The sequence below is a fragment of the Aptenodytes forsteri genome, unplaced genomic scaffold (genome assembly GCF_000699145.1).
Source record: "Aptenodytes forsteri isolate BGI_AS27 unplaced genomic scaffold, ASM69914v1 Scaffold258, whole genome shotgun sequence".
Taxonomy (NCBI): domain Eukaryota; kingdom Metazoa; phylum Chordata; class Aves; order Sphenisciformes; family Spheniscidae; genus Aptenodytes; species Aptenodytes forsteri.
In genome coordinates this window covers 1596554-1619662 of record NW_008795250.1, presented here as the reverse complement: position 1 = coordinate 1619662, position 23109 = coordinate 1596554, and the positions used below count along the sequence as shown (strand labels likewise).

General features: G+C 46.1%; 1 protein-coding gene across 2 annotated transcripts in view; it reads left to right on the top strand.

Annotated features, from left to right (window-relative positions):
* The window catches only part of EDC3 (enhancer of mRNA decapping 3), a 25957-nt gene extending 2848 nt beyond the window's left edge, over positions 1-23109 (top strand). For both annotated transcript variants that reach the window (XM_019471968.1, XM_019471967.1), the window contains 5 exons: positions 898-1211; positions 10166-10501; positions 19464-19617; positions 21238-21455; positions 22626-23109. In XM_019471968.1, coding sequence (XP_019327513.1) covers positions 898-1211; positions 10166-10501; positions 19464-19617; positions 21238-21455; positions 22626-22960 — 1357 coding nt within the window. In that variant the 3' untranslated portion in view covers positions 22961-23109. The remainder of the gene's footprint in view (positions 1-897; positions 1212-10165; positions 10502-19463; positions 19618-21237; positions 21456-22625) is intronic.

Below are 23109 nucleotides of genomic sequence, written 5' to 3'. Positions count from 1 at the left end.
AGTTCTCTCCCACCAGCTCCTGGTAACACTGTGCTTAAAGAGAATAAATGGGAGTCGCTCGTCACTGGACATTTTCCTGTTACCTGGCATATTACAATAGTTAAGACTCTGAGTTATTGATTTTTAAATAAGATTGATTCCCTGAAGTCAATGCTTGCTTTTTTTTTTTCTCCCTTGGATTTTGAAGAGAGAGCGTGGGGAAAGATAACGACCACATTCTTCCAGGAGATGTGTGGAAGTCTGTAGCAAGCTCTTGCTGCTTTTATATCCCAGTTGGACAAATTCTTACTAAGTTTAAAATAGAAGACCCTACCTTCTGATTTATTTCTTGCGATCGGTGCGAATGGAGGTCTTTGTAACCGCTTCTTTGTTTCGTTTTGGCTCGTGCCCAGTGCTGTATTAGTTTTCTTTATCCTTTTTCTGAGGAAACAGGAAGCGCCATCCTTGCCCGAGCGTGAATTGCACTAATCTAAGGGTAGCTTTCTGTACAAATGGATTAAAAGTAATAGTAGCCTCAAGGCTGAGATTAATTATATTATCTAGCAACTGTTAAATTAATGCAGATTTCTACAAAGGCCTGTGCCAGTTGCTTCCATTTTCTGCTTGACTGATTCCTGTTTCAGCTCGGAACAGAACCTTTCAAACGCAATCCAGGTGCAGTATAGAAATACTTGAGTTGTCATTTTGAAGATTGATACCATTTCAGTTGAATATTTTGATGTCTGTGGAAATATCCTCATGTGTTTGTGTATTAAATTTTTTTTCTTGTTTCTGTTGATAACGGCATCAGAAAAAACCCGCTGTACAACATTGCCTGTTTTTCTTTAGGGGTTGTTTTGTGAAGGTACCTCGGATGCTAAATTCCTCAATGTCTGGTTTTCCTTTCCTGTTTTTTAGGGCAGGTGACATTACTGAGCTGAAAATTCTGGAGATCCCAGGGCCAGGGGACAGCAGACAATGTGGGGACCTGCAGCAGACAGACATGGGCATCCCTGGTGTCGGATGCCAAGTGGGTCCCAGTCAGAACGGCACTGGGAAGATGTTAAAGAAGCCCATCTCCAGCAGCGCCCCGCAGAATATCCCAAGGAGAACGGACGTGAAGAATCAGGACATTATCATCTCTCCACAGCAGCAGTGCTCCAAGAGCTACATGGATCGACATGTGGAAACACTGACTCAATCCAAAGGCTTCCGTCGTAGACACAATTCCTGTGAGTATGTGTGTTTATCCTGCAACTTTCCTTTTGCCTACCTGAGTTACTGCTGCGACGTCTTCCCTTCTTCGGCAAGAACATTTCAAACGGTGCTGGAGACTTTTGTGTGTTTGCTTTTATCCTTGTACCTGAAGGTCTGGAGAAGAGGAAGATAAATGGTGAGAAGAACTTTGCAAGCTGTGCCTCACAGTATTATCAGTATAGATCTTCCAAGTGTCTGGCACTTATCTTTCAATCTTTTATGATCAGATGGTGATGCAATCTCATCCATAATTTGGTATGAATGCATCATTCATTAAAGCTTGCAGGACTGGGCTTATAAAGGTATGTGCGTACACCTGCATAGAATGCCCTTATACAGAGATACAAAATGGTTTTATTGGGTAAGAATAGTCAGGTGAAGCGGGTTGTTTGACCTGGTCTGCCACTTCTGTATTGTTGGTTTTGTTTGTTTTGGTTTTTTGGGATTTTGGGTTGGTTGTTTCTTGTTTGTGGGGTTTTTTTTGGTTTTGTTTTTTTTAAGAAGAATACATTCTGCTGCTCTAGGCTTCCGGCTACCCTACAGAAATGTGTTCAGGGTATATTGGACACAGGGTTGCTTCACTGATGTCTCCATTGCCATCAGGCTGATGCAGACCGTAAATTCTAGCTCCTTTTCATCTGTGGGGAGACTTTAAAACTATCACTAGAGTTCTTCGGAGGCAAATTTCGCTCTACTTTTTGTTCCTTTTGATTCCCAGTGAAATACCTTTCCTTGCTGGACACAGGCTGGAAAAGTTAATGCAGAGAAGTTAGTGCTGTTCAGCTGAATAACTGGAGAGTAGATTACGGTGAGAGCCTTAACTTGTGTGTGCTCTTTGTGCTTGCTCCTGAACCGATGATGGAGGAGCAGCAGAAAGCAGCTGGTTCTAGCGGAGGCCAGATCCCTCTTTATCATAGCGCTTTATCAGCTGAAAATCCAGTAGGCGGTTGTTGCCCTGGCTTCTGCAGGGTATTCCACGTGGGGGCCCGAGGCAGCGCTTGAGCACGTTGTTTGCGCAGCGCAGTCCTGTAGCCAACCTAGTTAACAGGTTGGGAAGGTCGTAGCAGAATTTATGATGTCGTTATTTGCCCGTAAAGGCTGGTGTTACTCGGGTGCCTCGCGGCCGTGTACTCGCTGTTTCAGGAGTCAGCCTGTCCGGAGTAACCTTCAGAATTGCGTGGGTAAGAAGGGGCTATGTGGATGGTTTTATTTATTAGGCTCAGGACCATTTTTGACGGGATGTTTGTGTAGTGGGAATTCGGCAAGCTTCCCATGCCAAACCTGATTTGAAGTTGTTTTGTTTTTTTTTTCTCTTGAAGCCCATTAAAGGAAATCCGTCTTTCTGAACTTTAAAATGCTGCAGACTGTTGTGCGTCTCTCTTATGAACATGGTAGTATAAAGAGGAACGGCCACAAAAGCTGTTCTATTGCTCGTTCGGGACAGAAGCAGGGTGGCGTTATGTACTTCCAAAACGGATTGGGATGTGAACTGCAAATTCACGTTCCTGTCGCAGGGAAAAACCAGCCTTTATTTTCAGGGTGCGTTACTTCATTTAGTTTGAGGACACGTAAGGCAACATTTAAGAAGAAAAACGCTCTCCATGTTCTTCCCCCCACCCAACATCCTGATACAATCTCTTACCCCTTTCTTCTGTCACTGCTGGCATGAGCTTAGAGGTTGGGTTGAGAATAGCAGGGGTGGACACCACAGGAATTTGGGATATAACAGGGAAAAGGTGTGTATGAACAGAGGGCGGAGAGGAGCAGCAAAGACGCTGAAGGAAGCAGCTGCCTCTCCTTACAGCCTCCAGCTACGTGGGCTGGTGTTTGGGAGGGGCACAGATGATACTTGGGAGCTCTTAGGAAGATGCTGTGTTGCGCTGGCTATGGTGGAACTGGAGGGACTGGGGCTGTAGATGGCTGCAAAGACAAATGATACGGTGGGACGTGAGCTGGAGTATGAATAGAAAGAGATTATTTTATCAGTTGCGCTACAATTGTGCCATGCGTTTCTGTTGCGTACGCCTTTTTGCCCATCCCTGTTTCAGTCTCCCAAAGAACAGCCCTGTTTGAGCAACGCACTGGTGTTTTCTTTACTGCAGCATTTCTGAGAGAAGTGTGGTTGACGCCTATTTACGTAAAAAGCAAATACTTCTTCAACAATTTATTTGTTAAAGTGAATATACAAATTTAATTAGTGAAGTGGCGATCTTCCCTGTCCCACCCTGTGCACTACTGTGCTTCACCAGCATCAAATGTTAGAAAATGCAGAGCTGAGTAATGCCAGTTACAATGATTTCCTCATTCCTGCTATCTTCTCTATTTGAAAATTGCCCAATTGCCAGCCTCCGTTTTCCTTCTAAAAGGAACTGGAAACAAATCGCAATATTATAAAGCTTTTCTATTTAAAGCCTGTATAACCGTAACCTATTACAACATCACCCTACGAGTAATTACCAATGTTATTTGCTGTGCTGTTGAAAATACAAATTAACGGGCTCTAATGAGAATGATGTAAAGATACAATCTGTGCATCTCAAAGTCAAGCATCTGTTATTTTTATTTCTGTTCATAAAATCTTCAGCCAGCTCTCACGCTGTGCCAAAACTGGGTATGTTCTTTTTTTCTCAAAGCCCCCTGGGCTACGCTCCTTTCCAGATCTTCATCATGCAATTACTGAAACGTCAGTATATGTCCAGCATATTTCCATGACTCAATTGTTGAAGCATCGGTATCTATCCAGCGTACTTCCATGGCTTCATTTTTCCCCCCCCCCTTGTTTTTGTGTTTAGAAAAGAAACAAACCCAAGGGGGGCAAGGCCAGTTAAACAGGGAGATCAAAGACTGTATTTACGTGGAGAAGTTCCTGGACCTCTCGAAGTCTTCCTCCCCCACCAACAGCTGTATTATTTTCTGAAAGGGTTGTAACTCTTTTTGTATTCACTTCTTTATTTAAACGATTGCCAAACAGGCTTGATGGGAAGAGGAAGGCCAGAACGATGCGGAGGGGGGGGGCGCGTGCTCCTTGGTGACCTAACCACCTTCAAGCCTGTCGGTTTTGAGTGTTTTACTTCTACCCAGGCCTAAACACTGCGTTGTGCTTGCTGTAGGAGGAGAGCTGTGGTTCTCTTAAGGTTAATTTTTTTTAATTCCTTAACTCTTCCTAAATTCCAGTTAGTTGTTCATGTTGCTTTGGTTGGTTTTAGGAAAACTTTCAAACTTCAGTGTCAGCTACCTAAATGTCTAAAGTAACTCTTGCTTTGCTTTCTTCTGGCTGGCTGGAGCGTGTAGGAGGATTTTGCCAGTGTCTGGTAGGTCGGGGGTGAACAGTGAGTGCTTCAAGCCACTTCAGCCCACAGATAGCTCGCGTCAGTTTTACATAAGCACAACAGCAGGTCAGATTTTCTTTTACAGACTTTGTTTGAAACAAGTTGAGCAAGGTGCTGGATGTCAATTATTGTTAGCTTGGATTCATTTTAGGATAAATGAGGTAGAAAAGTGAACTCTTACCCTCTAAAATGTGTGTGTTTGGAGAGCAGGGCAAATGATGGGTGAATCTCGGGAGGAGGACAGAAGAGGTCCTGGCTCTGTGGAGATGGTGGGTACAGGCGTCCAGAGAAGAATGGGCTGAGATGTCATCTAGAACTTAAGTCATATAGGGTTTAGTACAGCTGAAAGTTGACCTTTTGCTGCCCTTTAGCGTGCTAAGTCAGGGACAAAGTTCCCCCTTCGGAGTACTTGTGTGACAGGAATCAATAAACAACAAATATCAGCGCAGGTTTCACAACAATGGCTTCTGTGCTGGGCTGGCACGGGGCTCGTTCATGCCAGGGCTGGCGGCAAAAGCTCCCCCAGGGATCTCACAGGAAGGCGGCCAGCTCGCTAGAGACTTTACGTTTGCCTGTGTGCTGTACATGAAAGGTTTTTTTTCCTAAGAAACAAGAAAAGCCTGGGAAGTATTGTTTATCTTTTGAGGGAGGCGCTTTTCTGCGTGGCGTCAAGCTGCCAACTTGACGTGGAGCCATGTGCTGTTCTCCTTAATAAGCTTCATGCAAATGCACACAGGGCAGAGACGCTGGAAGTTGTGATCCGAAAGGAGCTGGACTAGAAGGCCTGGATTTCTGTAGCTGCTTGGCAGGGGACTGGATCAGGCCGTGGAAGCAAGTGCAGCTGTGAATAGCGGCTTTCAGGCAATGGCTTGGTCTGGTGTGTCACACTGGTGCCCTGGAAGGCAGTAGACGCTTCTCCTGTTAGCCTTATCTCAGATTCTTCTGCCTGAGTTTTTCCGTCCCTCCCCCTGCCCTCTTTCTAGGTGTTCCTCCTCTTTTCCCTGAACAGCGTCAGCTGCCAGTCTTCTCGCCTGTCTAGATGGCGATGCTTGAGGAGGAACACCACGTAACTTTGCTCGGAGTTCGTAGGAGGCCTCTGCCATGTTCTGTGCAACTTCTGTTGCAGGGTTGTAATGCAGCCCGTGAAACGACAGCCGGTTGCGTGGGTCAGCAGTATTTCGGAGTTGACATCCATTGGTATGGATTAGAAAGCTGCCCACCAGAATGCCGGCACGTCTCGTTTTGATGAGGTACGGTCTTGGCTCCCATTCATTGTGTCTGCGGGGGAGCCCGGGGAGCTTTCCAGCCATTGTTCTCGCAGCTTTTCTAGTGCAGCTTTTTATTCCGTCAGCATTTACACACTGCTCACATCAGCTGCTTCTGTCCCCTGGATCCATTGCGTGGCGGTGCATCTATCCCCACATTTTGCTTTTCAGGTCAGCTGAGGGTAGCGTGGAGTTGTTTGCAGAAGAACCTGGCAATGAGTGTAAAAACTCTTGTTGGGTAACAGGAACGGACTGAGTTGCCATAACACATTGGCACAAGAAGCAGGCCTGTTTTGCCATTGTGCTCATTGTAGGCTCCAGCTTATTCATCTGAATTCTGAGAGTCCCTTGACCATTGCTTCGACCTGGAGCCTGTGAACGTTTGGGGAACTCGGCCTGTTGTGTTGGTCTGGGGTTTCGGTTCTTGTGCGGCTGATAGCAGCAGCGTTGGATGCGATTCCCTTGTCGGTAGTGGCAGTTGCCAGCTCTATACCAAGTCGCGTGCCACTTTGGAGTGGTTTATATGTCAAATTTGGAAGTCGTGCATTAGTAAAAAAAAAAAACCTTTCCCTTTCTCTCAAAACTGTGCATGTAAATGACTGGTCATAGCTTGTACACTGGAATCCTTCTTGCCAGAAGGACTTACCCTTTCTCTCCCCATCTCGTGTTTTGCCACCAGCAATTCTTGAATTCTGCTGTCTGTCCTTCAGTAGCTTCTTGGCAAAAGGTGTATTACCGTAGTCTGTTCTCACCCAGTTGTTTATAAAAACTCCTTGACGTCTCCCGCAGCTTGAAAGTCAATGTTCTGAAAATGATCTACCTGCTGTAGTTTAGTAGTAAGGTCAAATTATTATAAATAGAGACTCTATAAATAGAGAGTATTGTCAAAGTGTGGTGACGCTGACCACACAACTCTGTATGGCTGGTTTCAGTTGCTCCAGTACGCGCAGAATAAATATTTCATGCTGGCCGTTCTACTGATACTGCTGTTTAGAAGAAGTAAGTGGCTTTGTGCGGCAGCCACTGGATTTTCATGATGCGGTGAGGTTAGAGTAAATCCAGTAGGCAGGGTAGCTGTGTTGCTGCGAGAGACTTATGCTATTAGCTGTCTAACTTTGTAGGTGCCCTTGAAGATATTGATTTAACGTAGCAGTGCTGTAGCTATAATGATATAATGGTGTTGGAGAAGAAAGGGAAGAGCCAACGTCTTTCATAAGGCCAGGTGATAAAGCTGGGGCAAGTTGATTCTTTCAGTCTCTTCAGCGCTTGCTAGGGATGCTTGGGCAAAACTGTTTTTAAACTGGTATAACTAGAGCACTCGAGCTCATGTTTAAGACAAAAAAACCCACCAGAACAACAAATTACTCACATCAGGAAAATGGTCATTGTGGGGGGTTTTGTTTGATGATTCCACAAAGCCTTGAAGATTTGGGGTCTTATCTCCTGCTTCTCAAGGTAGGAAATACTGGACTCTGACTTCTTGCGCCCTTTGCTGCTGTTGCAGGACTTGTGAATGGCGTAATTGGAGAGGGAGTGCTTTAGGGTGCTCCGGTCAGTTTTGTTCAGCTCAAGTACTTAAGACACCAGAGAAGGAGCTGCTGAGCATTTCAAAGAGTTTCCTTGCTGTGCGGGCTGGGAAAGCTTTCAGGTTAGTCACTTAAACAGTTCTCTAGGGAAAAAAAAAGTGACACGCTGTCTAAAATACGGGGAAAAATAAACGGGGGAAAATCCTTGCTGAGACAATGCGTTCCTAATTGAGCATAAAACCAAGTGCATATGTGTAGCAAGTCATCTTTCAGCGTAGCATAAGTTAGACGTGGTATTAGATGAAATCAATATCACGCCATAAAACAAATTTGCCAGAGCTTACAAAGTCCTTGATAAGCTCTGAGACCTCCAGGCAAGCCTGCCTGTATCTTCCAGGAAAGCGTGCTCTGCTCCGGTCTGTTCTTGTAGTGTTTTCTATAAAGGCTTCAGGTAATCATAAGGGTGTTCTGGAGTTAATGGCTGCAATTTAAGTTGGGTAACTGGGCTACTGAATAACTTTGCTGCAGAGAGATGAGTTCTGTTTGTTAACTTGGCCGAAATCTGCACATTGGTCTTGAATGTGCCGGTTCCTGTCCTGATCCTGAAACGAATGGACGCTCCTGTAGAAACAGCTGGCAGGAGGAGGGTCCGTCGCTTTCTAGGGGAAGTGCTGCTCCTGTCAATGGAGTGGAGGATTTCACACTTTGGAAATGTGGGTTTGTTAGGCAGCTTGCGGCTGCTCCACCAGTCTGATCCGAGGTTACAAATAAGCCTTTCCGGGCAGGGAGAAGGAGAGGTTTGCCAAGACCAAGCTAGACTTGTCTGCACTTCTGAAGGTGACAGGTAACTTTACGGGAGGCCATGAAGGTTGCGCCTATTGCAAGTCTTCTTGGGATGTTTTCTAAGTATCCTTAGCTGACTTGAAATTCTTCCTGTCTTCTCTCAGATTGGCAATAATGTGTAAAGGCTGGAAAGCTGCCCAGCGGAAAAGGACCTGGGGGTGCCGGTCGACAGCCGGCTGAACATGAGCCGGCAGTGTGCCCAGGGGGCCAAGAAGGCCAATGGCATCCTGGCCTGTATCAGAACTAGTGTGGCCAGCAGGAGCAGGGAAGTGATCGTGCCCCTGCACTCGGCACTGGTGAGGCCGCACCTCAAACACTGTGTTCAGTTTTGGGCCCCTCACTACAAGAAGGACGTCGAGGTGCTGGAGCGTGTCCAGAGAAGGGCAACGAGGCTGGTGAGGGGTCTGGAGAACAAGTCTTATGAGGAGCGGCTGAGGGAACTGGGGTTGTTTAGCCTGGAGAAGAGGAGGCTGAGGGGAGACCTCATCGCTCTCTACAACTCCCTGAAAGGAGGTTGTAGCGAGGTGGGGTCGGTCTCTTCTCCCAAGTAACAAGCGATAGGACGAGAGGAAACGGCCTCAAGTTGCGCCAGGGGAGGTTTAGATTGGAGATGAGGAAAAATGTCTTTACTGAAAGAGTGGTTGAACACTGGAAGAGGCTGCCCAGGGAAGTGGTTGAGTCCCCATCCCTGGGGGTATTTAAAAGACGAGTAGATGAGGTGCTTAGGGACATGGTTTAGTGGATGGTGGTGTTGGGTTGACGGTTGGACTCTGATCTTAGAGGTCTCTTCCAACCTTAATGATTCTATGATTCGAAGACAAAAAAAGTGCTGCTTTTTCACTTATGGAGGAGGTATATAAAGAGCACACATCATCATGGTAATTTGGTGGTAATTTGTTTCTGTGGTATCAAATGGATTCTGTCAATAAACTTATTTGTATAAATGACTTGCACAGGTGATTATCATAAACTATGAGAAATATTTTAGTAGAGCAAGCAGTTTTGGTGTGATAACTCTTAGTCCATCTGTTGGACACTGTAGGCCATCCCTGTAATTGCTGGAATTGGCCTGAAATCTTTGCTAGTCATTGCAAATTTAACAGTGGGTATAACAAACGGATTAATGTTGTCTGGACCTGAGTTTGCATGGGTGACCTGAATCATAATGTAAGAAATAAGCAAGTAGAGGGATATGTTGACCTCGTAATTGCATATGGTTTTGTATCAGTCCTTGATCTCCAGCCCTAAGTTGGGAATGAGGAGACTTTCATCACTCTCGCTCCAGACGAATCAGGCTTTCACAATTACTTGTGATTGGAGAGAAGTGTATTTAAACATGGAAGACGATGAATAAATAGAATAAGGCGATAGGAATGAGGAAAAGGACCTCATATTGGTACAGAAATGTGTACCTGTTGATAGCAAATGCGAGGAAAAAGAAATGCTTTACATTCAGGGTTTTAAGTTCTCCCTTAAAGATCATTAATAGGTGGGCAGCCTGTTATGGAAGAAAACACCTACATTAGTCTCTGAAATTTAGGGAAATTCCAAAGAAGGTCTTGGACCACATGCCTGCGTGAACATGAGCTCAGTATAGGAGGAAAACTGTCCTACATCACGGCTAGCTTATTATCTTATCGCTAATGCGACACTATCTTGAATTAAATAAAATGTGGAGAAACACTTATTTTGCTACTGTGATAAGCTTGTTTTTCTAACCTTGCCAGTGGAAAGTCCCTGAAAGTCTCTCTCGTGATGCTCTTGTCCTATTTTCTGTTAGCTTATCTTAGCATGAGTAATGCCAAAGATGAGGTCTGCATCTGCTTTGGGAAGCGAGTATCCCTTGAGTCAGTGGACTGCAAGCATAAGCTCCCCTCTCTTACAAAATTTGCTCAGAAAGTGTATGAGCAAACGTGGCTCTTTTCCGTTTATGACGCACTTTCAACTTGCTTTTATTTTTGTTTAGGGTCATCCAGTAGCCGTCATCCGAACCAAGTGACTCCAAAGAAGAGTGGCCTGAAAAACGGGCAGATGAAAAGCAAAGATGATGAGTGCTTTGGGGATGACATTGACGAAATCCCAGACACAGATTTTGATTTTGAAGGGAACCTGGCCCTTTTTGACAAGGCAGCCGTGTTTGAAGAGATTGAAACTTATGAGAGGAGGAGCGGCACTCGTTCCCGGGGGACCCCAAATGAGAAACCAGCTCGCTATCGGCACGACGAGAACATCTTGGAATCGGAGCCCATAGTCTACAGAAGGATTGTCGTACCCCAGAACGCTAACAAAGAATTCTGCACGGGTATGCCACATCCCTCACTGATAAGGATGCAAACTGCTGCTTTTCTGGGGCACATGTGGTGGATTGTTTTTCCCCGAGAGGTGTCTATCAGCTTAGTGTGGTACAAGCAAGGGCGTTCGTTTTACTTAAGATTGGATCTGTGCCTTGCATCTACATACAACCTTTATTTTCAATATTTCCAAGATAAAAAATATTCAGATAGGGCAACAAGGTAAGGTTTTTTTTTTTGCAGTAGGGAACAAAACTGATGGTTGGATAACAAGAATGGAAATTGAATAGGAGCCATTTGAATCCTGGCTTTGATTTCAGTAGCATGACGAACCTGTGTGGACTTGATTGCTGGCTCTTGAGGGAGGGATGGTCTCAGGATTCAGGTACACGGTAGCATGTCTTAATTTGTGCTTTCTTGGTAAAAGACAGGAGATTTCGTGTGTTTCTGATGCTCCTTAGGTGGTAGTTAGATATTTCTGCGTGGTTTTGCAGAACTTTAAATGTCCTTGGTGTAAAAAGAAGCAGTTCTGGCTCTTCCCATCCATAATTCCAAACATTCGTTCTACAAAAGGCTTTTTGTGGGGTCCCCCCTCCCACTTACTTACTGTCCACTGCTGCTGTGTGAAAGATCGCGCCCCAGGAAGCTGGACAAACACATTCACGTGTGTGTAAAGAATATCTTTCTCTCCTTTGCTTTACCTTAGTCTTAATTATAAAAGGAAAGGAAAACTTTTAGGCAGATGTTTGACTTGAAGTATTTGTCAAGTGTATCACGAGGGGAAACTAGCTCAGCCTGCTGGTGCCAGCTGCGGCGCAGGTGTTCTCCTGCAAGTCTGGTTTCTGGTCCTTGCTGCCGCCAAGTAGGCTCTTGGATGGAGGTGAAGGTAGCGGGGTGGATCAGTGAGCTGCCTGGCTGCAGGGAAGCAGCGCTCCTAAAATCAAAATGCAGAGAATGATTATTCAGCTCCTAATCCATGGCTCTGGGGACGGGTAGAATTGGTTTCAGTTCATGTTCAGCAGTATTTTTTTTGGCCGAGCACCAAGTAATGGTGTTTTCACCAGGAGCCGCCTATGTATGCAAATGGATTTGACTATAAGGAATCTTTTTATTTCTACACATACACATGCTATGAAGTATAGCACATGTACTTTATGCTACAGTTAGGTTCAAATTCCCTGTAACTGTAGTCTAGTTGTGGTGTCCTGCCTTTGGTTTGCATGCTTTGTAGCACTTGCACAACGTAGGTGTGAAGGAACTTTGGCATTCCAGGAACATTTCTTTTCCACATCAGAATAAAATCAAACTTCAGATCTTTTTGTAGAGAGATGCTAAATAGCTAATATCCTGGTGGTCTGGCCACCGAGGAGAAGTGTGATCGGGTCCTTGATCTGTCATTCTTTCTCTGCCCAGAAACTCCATCTGGGGTGTGAAACACTTCACAGAAGGAAGCTGATTCGTTTGCAATAACTTGCTGCTTTTCGATTTAAAAAAAAGTCATTTTTTTTAATGGTTCTGCTATACAACGATATCATAGTTTTCCATTTGTGTCATCCATCTTCCTGTTGATGTGTTCCGCTCTCGAATGAGGTAAAAACGTACTGGGTCATATCAGAACTTGTCCAGCTCAGTATTGTGTTTCCAAGGATACTTCAGGAAAAGTGAAAGAACAGAGTAATCATGCAGTGAGACTTTCCCCTCAGTGCTTTGTCTTTCACAATTTTAAGACTTCCTGAAGCAGAAGTGATAGTTCAGTATTAATAGATTTGATGAGGTGGGGTTTTTTTCTGCTTAATTTAACCTATTGCTTTTTAAAATCTATGCAAGCTTTCAGTCGCTCTACAGTGTCCTGTGGCAAGAAGCTCCACCGATTGCCTGTGTGCTGTGTGAATAAGCACTTCACATTTTCATGTGTGACTGACTTTTTTTTTTAAATTTGCTACTTGTCAATTCATCTTCTAGCTGGCTCGTTTGAGAGGAGTCAGGGCCTCTACGTATGTCTAGTCTGAAACAAAAGCTAACCTACTGTTAGCTGCCAATTTGAGAAGTATGGCTAATACGTTATTCTAGCAGTTCAGTTCCTGGGGGGAAAACTGACGTGCAATAAGCAGCAAGCATCAGTAAGTAAATTCAGGGGATGAAAATGAAATCGTGTTTTGCTAAGCTCTGTTGTCCTTTACTCTGGAAACTCTTGGCTCCCAGTTTGCGGCGCGCTGAAGGGAGCAGCCCAGTGAAAGGACTGCTGTTTTCTTGTTTTGTGCTTGGCAAGCCTGCACAGGGAGGGTGGCAAACGCCTCGCCTCTGTAGTTGCAGGGTCTTGCTAGCCTCATTAACTACTGTTGGGTGATTAGTCTCCCATATGGAATTCTGGATTTGTTTGGAAGAAAAGCTGTCGTGTCACACAACGGGCAGGGTATTGACAGCTACAGTTCCCTGTCGCCTGTGCTGAGCAGGGCCCATTCACAGTCCTGTGAATGATGATAAAAGTGTCCCAGTGCTGTGTCTCTCTAGATGTTTTTTCCCACAGGGAGTGACTTCTTTTGTGTCCGCTGAGGAAGTTTACTTTTGCTTAGGAAATGCTAATGGCTGTCTAGCAAAAGCTCTTGTAAACAGTTGTAACTTGCCTACTGTTTCTGGCATTCAGTCGCTTTTTGTAGCGAGTCAGCCCTCCGAGGGACAGAAAGATATTCAGTGTGCTTGGAGTAATGATGGACTGTCACTTGGAAAAAAAAAAAATCCTGATTTCTTTTGTTTAGGAACTGGAAGGAGGATGCTAAGCTGTAGGCAGCTTGCCTCTCTCAGTGGCTCAAAGAGCGAGCAGCAGCTCGCTGAAATTAAATGAGAGTGCCAGTAGCCCCGAGAGCCATGATTTTGGATGTATCTGTGGCAGGAATTCTCTTTCTGCTTCTGAATTCTCCCTACAGAGTTGTCTCTGGACTCCTAAGGGGAGCTTTACTTGCAAAAAGCACTTCCTAGTTATAGGAGAAATAGATACTTCATAATTTTTTTCCCTAGGCTGATCTTGAAGATGATTGTCTTAAAAGAGCTCTGGCTGATAGAATGATTATTCTGTCTGCTATAATAGCACAAACAAAGTGATGCTGGTGATTGACAGTGAGCTAATATCCAGCTCTTGTCACTGTGGGAGAGGAAGAAGTCTGTGAATCCTTGCATGCTCTTTCATGCCATGTTTCCATGGAGCTGGGAAATAACCGGGACTGTGCAGTGGTAAAACCAGCAAACTGCTGATGCCGATTCTCCAAAAGACTAATCTGCAGGGCTTCCAGTCTGTGTGTTTATTACTGACTAAAGTCTATCTGTGTAGGATGTAAGCAAAGCTTGATAAACACTTCAGTCCACCAGGATGCTTTTCTGAGAGCTAATTTTATGGAGGCAGGCAGTCATATAGGTATACTAGCGTGTGTTTTAGAGGTAAGCAGGGAGTGAAGATGGGGATCTGTTCCAAACAAAAATGAAAACCCGAAGCTAATAAAGCTTACCAGGTCTTTGATCATGACTGAGCTGAGTCTGTCCCTGGGGCTCCACACATGAGTCGCTCCCAAATATATAATTAGTCTTTACTCTTTTGGGCTGGCTGCTATTGATCTGTCTCTTTATTTGCTGTTACATGGTGCTTGAAAAGGAAAGTGCAATTGTTTAACAAAAATCTGCCTCCCTGGAAAGGCTGATCCTTTTTATGAGGTGTGAGCTGTCTTTTTCCACTTCCAGAGCTGTCCAGATAGAGAGTTTAAATGTGCGTTGGCATAGGTCTGTCTCTGTCCCTTCTGTTGGCTATCGGCATCTGTCTGTCCCTTCTGTTGGCTATCGGCATTGAAGCGATCTGTGTTTGAACAGCACGGTGTTTTGGGGTCGGGTCTTTTAGCAGTAGCCGCAAAGCCAATGTTCTGCAGGTATGTTGGAGCTCAGAGGAGTTTGCAGTAGGATGGAGTATCTCAGTTCATCATCAGTGACTCTATATAATATAATCTCAAGCATACCAGGCTCTCCAAATCTTTTTTTTCAGTTCATCTCTCCTTTCCTCTTAACTTTTTCTGCCAAAAAAGTGTCTTTATGAGCACACTGAGATGAGTAAAGAGGAGAACTGCATGCCACGTAGGTAAGGTATATATGTATTTCCCTGATGTACTAGTAAGGCTTTGCCCAAAGCAGGTTCTCTTCTCGTAAATGCTGTTAGTGTAGAAAATATGCTGTTTCCATCCCAGCGTCTCTTCTGGAAAATAAGTGAGACTTTTCAAACTCAACTGCTGTAGAAATTTGAGATGGCCATTTGTCAAGCGAAAGCAGGACTGTGCTCAGAAAATCGGACTAAGTGTCGATATTTCTCTGTGTTCCCACTAACCGAACCAAGCCTGTCCTTCAAGAAACCTTTTCCCCCACGGTAAGGGGATGGCGAAAGAAAATGTGTGCTTAGAAGTAAATCAATGCAGCGGGCAGAGCTGATGTGCCAGGGTTGGACTACAAAACTAAGGCTGAGTCTGTTCTGCGAGGGTGATGCCGACAGTATGGCTTTTTTTTGTGTGCCGTGTCCTTGACTGACTCTTCTACTCTCTAGCTTTTAGCTCTTCAGTCTATGGATGACTGCCGTACAGCGATTGTGTGTATTGAATGTGTGAAGTGTTTCTGGGATCTTTGAGTAGAGTGCAAATTAAGCTCGCTTTATCCAACGGCAGGAGAAAACAAAGTGGTCGTGGGGCAAAGTCTCTTTGTCCCTCGGGTGGTTTTTTGCTCAGCCGGAGTGAATTGTGCACTAACGCTGGGAGAGGCTGACACTGGAACTTCAGCCAGAACTCCCACAGAATTTGTCTTAATTAAAAATAATAATGATTTAAAAAAAAAAAAAAAATCTAGCCCTTAAGGTTGTGGAGAAAATCATTCGTGTTTGTGGGGCAAGTAACTGTGTTTTGCTGAGTCTGCAGGCAGGTGGCTCCAGCTTTACAACCAGCAAAAGACAGCGAGTAATGTCCCATCTGCCTGAACTGGACAAGAGTTACACCCACTTCACGGCACCGCATCTTAGACCGCGAGCTGTGTGGCTCTGGAACCTGGAGTTATTTGTGGCTAAAGGAAAGAGTTAATGGCTTTACCTACAGCTTTCAGGAGATCCTAAGCCTAGTTCCAGCTCATCCATTCCTGCAGCTTGCCTGTATTTATTTTAGCAGCTAGAGAGCTGCTAAAATAGTCAAGAGAAAAGATGGGGCTTACACACTGAAGTACTCAAGCAGCAACCCCCTCTTTTCTTTTTTCTCCCTGCAACTGAAAGCATGGGAGGCGTTTGGACTTCTGACAGCAACGTTGCTCTGGGCTTGTTTGGGGAAAAACTCTTACTTCGCTAACTTCTGAAGAGTTAGCTCAGTCCTTCTGCTGGCATAGGATGTTTTAATCCAGCCAGTATGCGTGTAACACTGCATAGTGAAGCTCGAGGAGATAACTTGTTCGCAGTCGTAGTGCCCAGGACAGAGTGTGCTTCATAAATGGAGAATACTTCATGTTTAATCAGGCTTCAGCAATACTCTGCGTGTCACAAAACTGTTTAGTCTATATCTGTCTCTTTTTTTTTGTTTGTTTTCCAGGCAGCTGTAAAATACATTTATTTAATATTAAAAGGCCTGAGCTAATTTATTTTATTACCTTCATTACCAAACAATAAAGATGCACTGTCCAACCCAAACATAATTAAAGTTGGCAGGAGTTCAGTTTTGTTGCAGTAGTGTTATTGTTTGTGGGTTTACACGTCGCCTCCTTGATTGCTTTCTGCCAGAGTTTATTTAACTCCCTCGGCCTGGTTTTGATAAGCCAGTCTGACCGGTTGGATCTTGCGTGAGTGTGAAGAAGGGAAGTTCTTTTGGCATTTAAGCCTGCTCTTGAGAGGGAGCAATTAGGACAAAGTGTAGCCCTGGCTCGGGCCTGCTGTTTTGCGTGCAAGTTCATCTCGTGCCTCTGCTGCCTCCCAGTAACCCCTTTTGCAATAACCCACTGGGCTCTGAGTCGCGGCTAGCTGATGGTAAATGTGGGCTTGCTAAAGCTCGTGGTCTGGGGGACGTGATTGTAAATGGTTACAGAGAAGACATTGGTGGCAGTCGTACTAAATCGGACAGGCAGTGGAATATAGATCGGCTGTTTCGCCCTTCTAGTTTGGGGACTTTGCAAAATTTAAGCGGAGAATTTGTAGCCCTGCAGTTCAGAAGGAGCAGAACTACAGTTTGGGAGCCCCCTGTTTCAGGTTAGCAGGGGACGTGTCCCGCCAAACTGTTTGGAGAGATCCTGACCTCAGGTCACTCATCCCAAGTCCTCCCTCAAGCTTGAAAAACAAGACTTGATGAAGGAGCAAAAATAGGAATGGGAAAGGGGCAGAGCCGAGCCTTGCGTGACTCTGGAGGCTAAGAGGGTGTGTGAACACAGGGCAGGTGCGTGACTAGTCTGACGGGCTTAGGATTATTAGTGGCTCATGACTCCAAACGTTCAGCGGCTGCTATCAGGAGTCTGAAATGACTTTGATAATGTGCATGCTTGCATGTGTGCTGCATGTAATGAAAGACTAGTAACAGAGGTAGCTTAATCGGCGGTTAGCATGCAAGGTCAAGTGTTTGAACACGTTTGGGCCCTCTGTATCTGCAGAGCACTAGCCGGTGAGTTCAGAAATGAAGGCTAGAAGGATTCAGCAGGATCTATTCAACAACATTTTACTGTTACCTTGCAGGAATACCTCCGATTTGGCTCCGAAAACCTCAAGATGTGCAAAACCTGCCATTTCCGCCATAGCTTGACTTAGTGGTTTGTGACTGGGGCACCCTGGGGAAATACGGCAGTACCAATAATTCCTCACAACTAAAATACACGCTGCTTTTCTCATTTGAATATGGCACTTGCATGTTACAACTGGTTCTGGTTATGGTTTTTGTCTGCAGAAGAGCCCGAGCCCACGAGTAACTGTTAGGTTTCCTCTCTGAGCGGATGTGTACGCTGTGGCTGTTCCCCTTTGAGCCTGTATCGCTGCAGAGCATTTTCACTGGGCCGTGTCATGTTCCCAAGACTCTTTCCCATTAGCGCAGGCGGTCCGAGCCCTGCCGTGCTCCTCGGCGCTGGGCTGCGATGAGCGCCCGGGTGGCTGCCGTCGCCCCCGAGTTCAGCGGCGGAGCCGCTGATGGGAGTGCGAAGGTGAGTCAGGGCTGCTGGCCGTTGAACACCGCAGAAGCAGAGTGTGCTGATGGAAGGACCAAGTTCGTGCTTTGGCATCGTGCCCGAGCTGTAGCAGCCGTCGGTCTTGAGTCCCGGACCTTTTTGACTCATCGTGCCTGACTCCCGTGCACCTCATCTGCCTGTCCCAGAGTAGGAACTAAGAGTAAATTCACAGAGCCCTGGCTCAGCCGGACTCTGCTGGCATTGCTTGTTTAGCTCGGAGCAGTGCTTATGAATGATGTGAACAGAAGGAGCTGAGAGCTTTTCTTGCTGGCAGCTGTGCTCCAGCAATGTGGCCGTCCCGTATGGGGAGGGAATTAAGCTGCGCTGCTCCTTAGCTGGAAGACAGTTAAGGACATCCAGGCCTTGCAGGAGGATGTTGCAAGGGAACAATAGCACGTGTTTCTGATTCTACATAGGTGCGAATCCTCAAACACAGAGCGAAGGGGCTTGGGTATCCGAATTATTTTGGAGAAAAGTTAGAATAAAGAGGCTGATTTCTGCGGTTGAAGATACTCACGATATCTGCTGGCTGCTGCAGCAGTTTTCTCACCTGTCATGTTTTCCTCTTCTCTCTCCATATACCATCAGTAATTATTTTCAGTTTCCTTGTCCTCCACTATTCAACACACCACCAAAAACTGCTGTGGCTCCCCTCAGAGCAAGCTGCCTTTTGGTGGCAAGGAATCCTCTGTATTTATTTCCAGGGGAGTTTACAGATGTTACTGCAGGATTTATTTCTGTGAAGTCAGTGCCAGCTTGGCCTGCCTGGAGAAGGGAAGTATAAAGAATCGACCAGAACAGTTATTCAGGTTTGTGTTTCTCTTACCTGCTGATTCCAGGCAAGTTTGCTGTAGAAGCGAGCGGGAAGGACTGTAGTGCTTCCTACTGCAGGAGCTGTTCTCAGCGCTTAGCAAAACCTCTCTTGTTTGTTTTCCCTTGATCTGCAAGCTGGAGCATTTCCTGGCTCGCAGACCAGGCTGACAAAAACATCTGAGAAGTATTTTTCTACAGGCTTTATTCTTTCAGCCTCATCGTTCCCCTGCCGCCTCAGTGTATCGTGATTCAGCTTTTGTGTCTGAAGCCAGCCCTTCTGGCACGGCACAGCTCGGGTGGTGGGGACGCCTACCTAGTAAATGTGGGACGTCTTGTTTTGCTGTGGTATGTGGGTTAGGGGCTGGAGACGGTTGGACTCGATGATCTTAGAGGTCTTTTCCAACCTCAATGATTCTATGATTCTATGAAGTTTGGGGCCGATCACTACCGACGTCAGGAAGCATAATGCATCCAAGCTTTTTTGGTGGGAAATCTGATTCACAGCTTCTCTTCTGACTTTCACAGTGATTAGGAACACTTGTATGTGTCTGGGCACGGGTGTGGGTTAAAGCACTGGTGGCCCGGAGACCATTAAGAAAGAACTTAATAATCTATTAAGTCAAAAAGGCCTTCTCAGTCCACGTGTTGCTAAAATTGCCAGCTGCCTGCTGAATTTTCGTGGAAAAGTATTATTTCAAGCCCAGCAGTTGCGTTTAGCTGTCAGCGCTTCACTCAAACAGAGTGAGCTGAGTCTGATGCGCTAGTTTGGATTCATTTGAGGGTCTTGGAAGGAACCTGGATTGCTGGGTTAAGCAGCCCCTTGCTAACAGCTAATAAGCCTTTTCACTGTCATCATTTCTAAGTGTTGTCCTATAAAACCTTACCAGACTGCAGCATCCTGCAAAAGTCTCCGATTATACCCACTTTTGTCTTCCTCCCTCTGCTGTCTTTGAACCCTAGACTCCGGGCTGGTTGTTCCAAGCGTGTCTTACGAGCTTCACAAAAAGCTGCTCTCGGTTGCTGAGAAGCACGGGCTGACTCTGGAGCGGAGGCTGGAGATGACGGGAGTGTGTGCGAGTCAGATGGCCCTGAGCCTCCTCGGGGGACCCAACAGGTAAAGCTGTTCCCTTTCGCTCTGCTGTGGGTTTGCCCCCTCTAAGAAGAGCTCAGCTTATCTTGTTCTGCTAAGTGGGCTTGAGGTAAAAGAGGGCCGAGAGGTTACTCTCGAGGTAAATGTGACGTGGATGCCTGCTGCCGCTTGCGCTGGAGCTGGAGGCAGCTGTCAGCTCTCTGCCTTTCTTGCCTCTAAAGGAAAAAAACCTCATCCCAATGCCGTGCAGACCTGTGTTGTAGCTCGTGTATCAGCCTGTTTCCAAATAATCATGAAAACAAGTGTGAGGCTCAGGCTCCTGAAGTGGGAGGAAGCCTTACAGTAGGCTTCCATGCCCGTGCTGCTTTTTTTTTTTCCCTCTCTAGCCTCTCTAGAAAAGGGCTGGCTGAACGTACCATCTTGGATGAATGACTTCCTAAGGGCTTCTTTTTGGCTCCTGTGTCCCAGAAGCAGAAGTGTCTCCTGAGTCCATGACAAAACAGACAGAGCTGAGATTTTTCTCTCCGCTTACAGGGATTTTTTTTCAGGGAATTGAGCTTTGCACAGGTGTAACCCAGGGCAGATTAAACCACTGCAGAATTTCTGGCGAGCTATTCCTTTTTGCAAATAAGTAAACCCTTCCTTTGTTGTTTTTACATGTCACGATTTAATGATATCAACAAAACCAGAAGTCAGCACATGAAAACAAAGTGCTGCTTAGCTTTTCACAACGCTAAACGAGCTTTCAGGCATCTACACCTAAACTGAGAATATCCTGCCCAATTTGATAGCAGGTTTGGAGTGCACTTACTGCTCTTTGCATGAATATACGTGCTGACTCGTTTGAAGAGGTCCGCTCTGTGCCTGCGCTTACCGTAGTTGTTGATGCGGGCTGACAATTGCACGTGTATTTTTATGCTGTTGATAGATGCTCCAAATTATTTGCTCTTGAAATGGAAGGTAAGCCTTAAGTTTCCATCTGTTTATTTGGTAGTACTTTACCAGGACCTGATCATTTGATTGAGAGCAGTAAGTGATGACGCACCAGGCAGCACTGACCCTATCTACTGAAAATCCTACTGTAAGCCACCTGTGACAGCTTGCAGGCCATTTAAATAAATCAACTTTATTTTGCAGTTGACGAGGAGCAGCAATTAGGGAGTAGAAATTATTTTTCTTCTTTTTTTTTTTTTAACTGTGGCTCTACTGATGGAGTAAATCACCCCATATTTTTAAGATTGTATAGTTAGCGTTCTTCTAAAATCAAGAGGGTCAGAGGAAAAAAAGGCCTCCTAAAAGTCAAATGGCACTGGATTCAGGCTTGCTACATGAGCAGTGAAAACACCCCCTGCTTTGAAAATACAAGTGGGCTTTGTGATGAGCCGGGATAGACTGGGACCTTGTGCTCTCTGTTGTGGGTGCAAGGAAGCCTTGAAGGGAACCTGCAAGCAGAGCAGCTCTCTAGTGTCAGCGCTACAAAAGGATGTGGGTTCCTTCTCGGAGGCAACGGAAGATTTGCAAAACACCTGTAAATTTGCATTTTACTGATTTTTTTTTTTTTAATAATTTTTTTTTTTCTCTCTCTTACAGGAAGAAGGTAAGAGATTCTTGGGTTTATTAAGTCCCCTTTTGTCTGCGTTTTAGGCTGAACCCGAAGAATGTGCATCAGCGGCCCACAGTAGCCCTGCTGTGCGGCCCCCACGTGAAGGGGGCCCAGGGGATCAGCTGCGGACGGCACCTCTCCAACCACGACGTCCACGTCATCCTTTTCCTACCCAACTTTGTCAAGATGCTGGAATCCATCACCAACGAGCTGAACCTTTTCAGCAAGACGCAAGGCCAGCAGGTGTCCAGCGTCAAAGGTAAGTGAGCGAGGAGCAGACCTGCTCTCCGCCACCCTCGCGCCTCACCGAGACCCGTGCCGCTCAGCTCGCCAGTGCCTGCCCGGTCCGGTGGCACCATCTAGTGGCACCGCCATAGGCAGGTGGCTGGTTGGAGGCTGGCGGGACAGCAGAGACTTGAGAGGTTCAACAGTGGAGCGGTTGTGCTGGTACAGATGTTTCCTGTATGAACAAATAGGGAAGAGCTGCTGTATGGATCTGAGTCAGACCAGCCGTTCTCTTAGGATAAGGGCCTTCCTTGTTCAGCATGTCGAAACTGCCACTAAATGAGCATCCAGCTGCTGCTGCTTCAAACCAAGCAGACAGCTTTGCTGAACTAGTCCCAGCAGCTGTCAAAATTCACATCTCCTAGTTTGCCCCAGAATAAACTGATGCTCCGTCTTCTGCGAGAGAGCTGGCTGCTGTTTGTCGTTTCACCAGCGGTATTCTCAAACCTGTTTCATTTAAACTTCTTGGGAGAAACAAACCTGGTAATCAGGGCAGCGCGCAATGTTTTGTGTTGTGGCGGGGTGGGGGACTGCGCTGTGCTGGCTGAGCTACTTGTCTGTTAGAAAAGATTATAAAAGATTTTGCACCGAGGACTTCGTGGTCCATGAGGTAAGAGGAATACAGCAGATGTGGTACAGAGCAGGTGAGTGCAGTGAGACCGACGGAGCTCAGTGGGGCAGGCAGCAGTGCAGCACACAAGCTGCCTTTCCATAGCAGAGGTAGTCGGCGCGTTCCGGGAAAAATAGGCCTCTTTTTCAGCTTGTGGAATATAAAATGGTCCTTTTATAACGGAGAGAGAACACCACTGCTTCCCTGGGCTGCCTGGACTGGTGAGCCAGCTCAGCGGCAGCGTCTGGGGCTGCTCAAGTGCTGACCACTTGATGAGATTTTGTACCTGAGAGTCTGTGAACGTTCTCCAGAGTGCTAAAGAGCTTTTAAATATCGGTGTCGGCGTCTTTTGCAGAAGGACAGCAATAACAACAGGTAAGGCTAGACTGTATGCAGTGAGACTGGGGGTGCTGGAGGGGGAAAAAAAAAAAAAAAGAAATATCTGCTGGCAGTTGCAAGGAGGGAAGGCACTGAGCCTTAGTTCGTGGTTTCAGGTTGGTCCTCAGCGCTCAACGGTGTTTGTGTTTCTTTCAGATCTCCCAGATACCCCTGTTGACCTAGTGATCAACTGCCTGGATTGTCATGAAAATGCCTTTTTGAGAGATCAGCCCTGGTACAAAGCAGTTGTGGACTGGGCCAACCAGAACCGGGCACCCGTCCTCAGCATAGACCCTCCGATAAACGAAATGGAGCAGGGCATCGACGCCAAGTGGTCGCTGGCCTTGGGCCTGCCCCTGCCCCTGGGCGAGAGGGCAGGGCGGGTGTACCTCTGTGACATTGGCATTCCCCAGAAGGTCTTTCAAGAAGTGGGAATAAACTACCACTCGCCCTTCGGCTGCAAATTCGTCATCCCCCTGCACTCCACTTAGAGCCCATCCAGCCACGTGGCTCTGAAGGGAGAGAAGAGAGAAGGAGGAGGTCTGTCAAATAAGCTGTCCAGTGGATCCTGACTAGTAAACTCGTGACGCCTTAAGGATGTGAAGTTCTGGAGCGTTTTCCTTCCAGAAGAAACATTGTG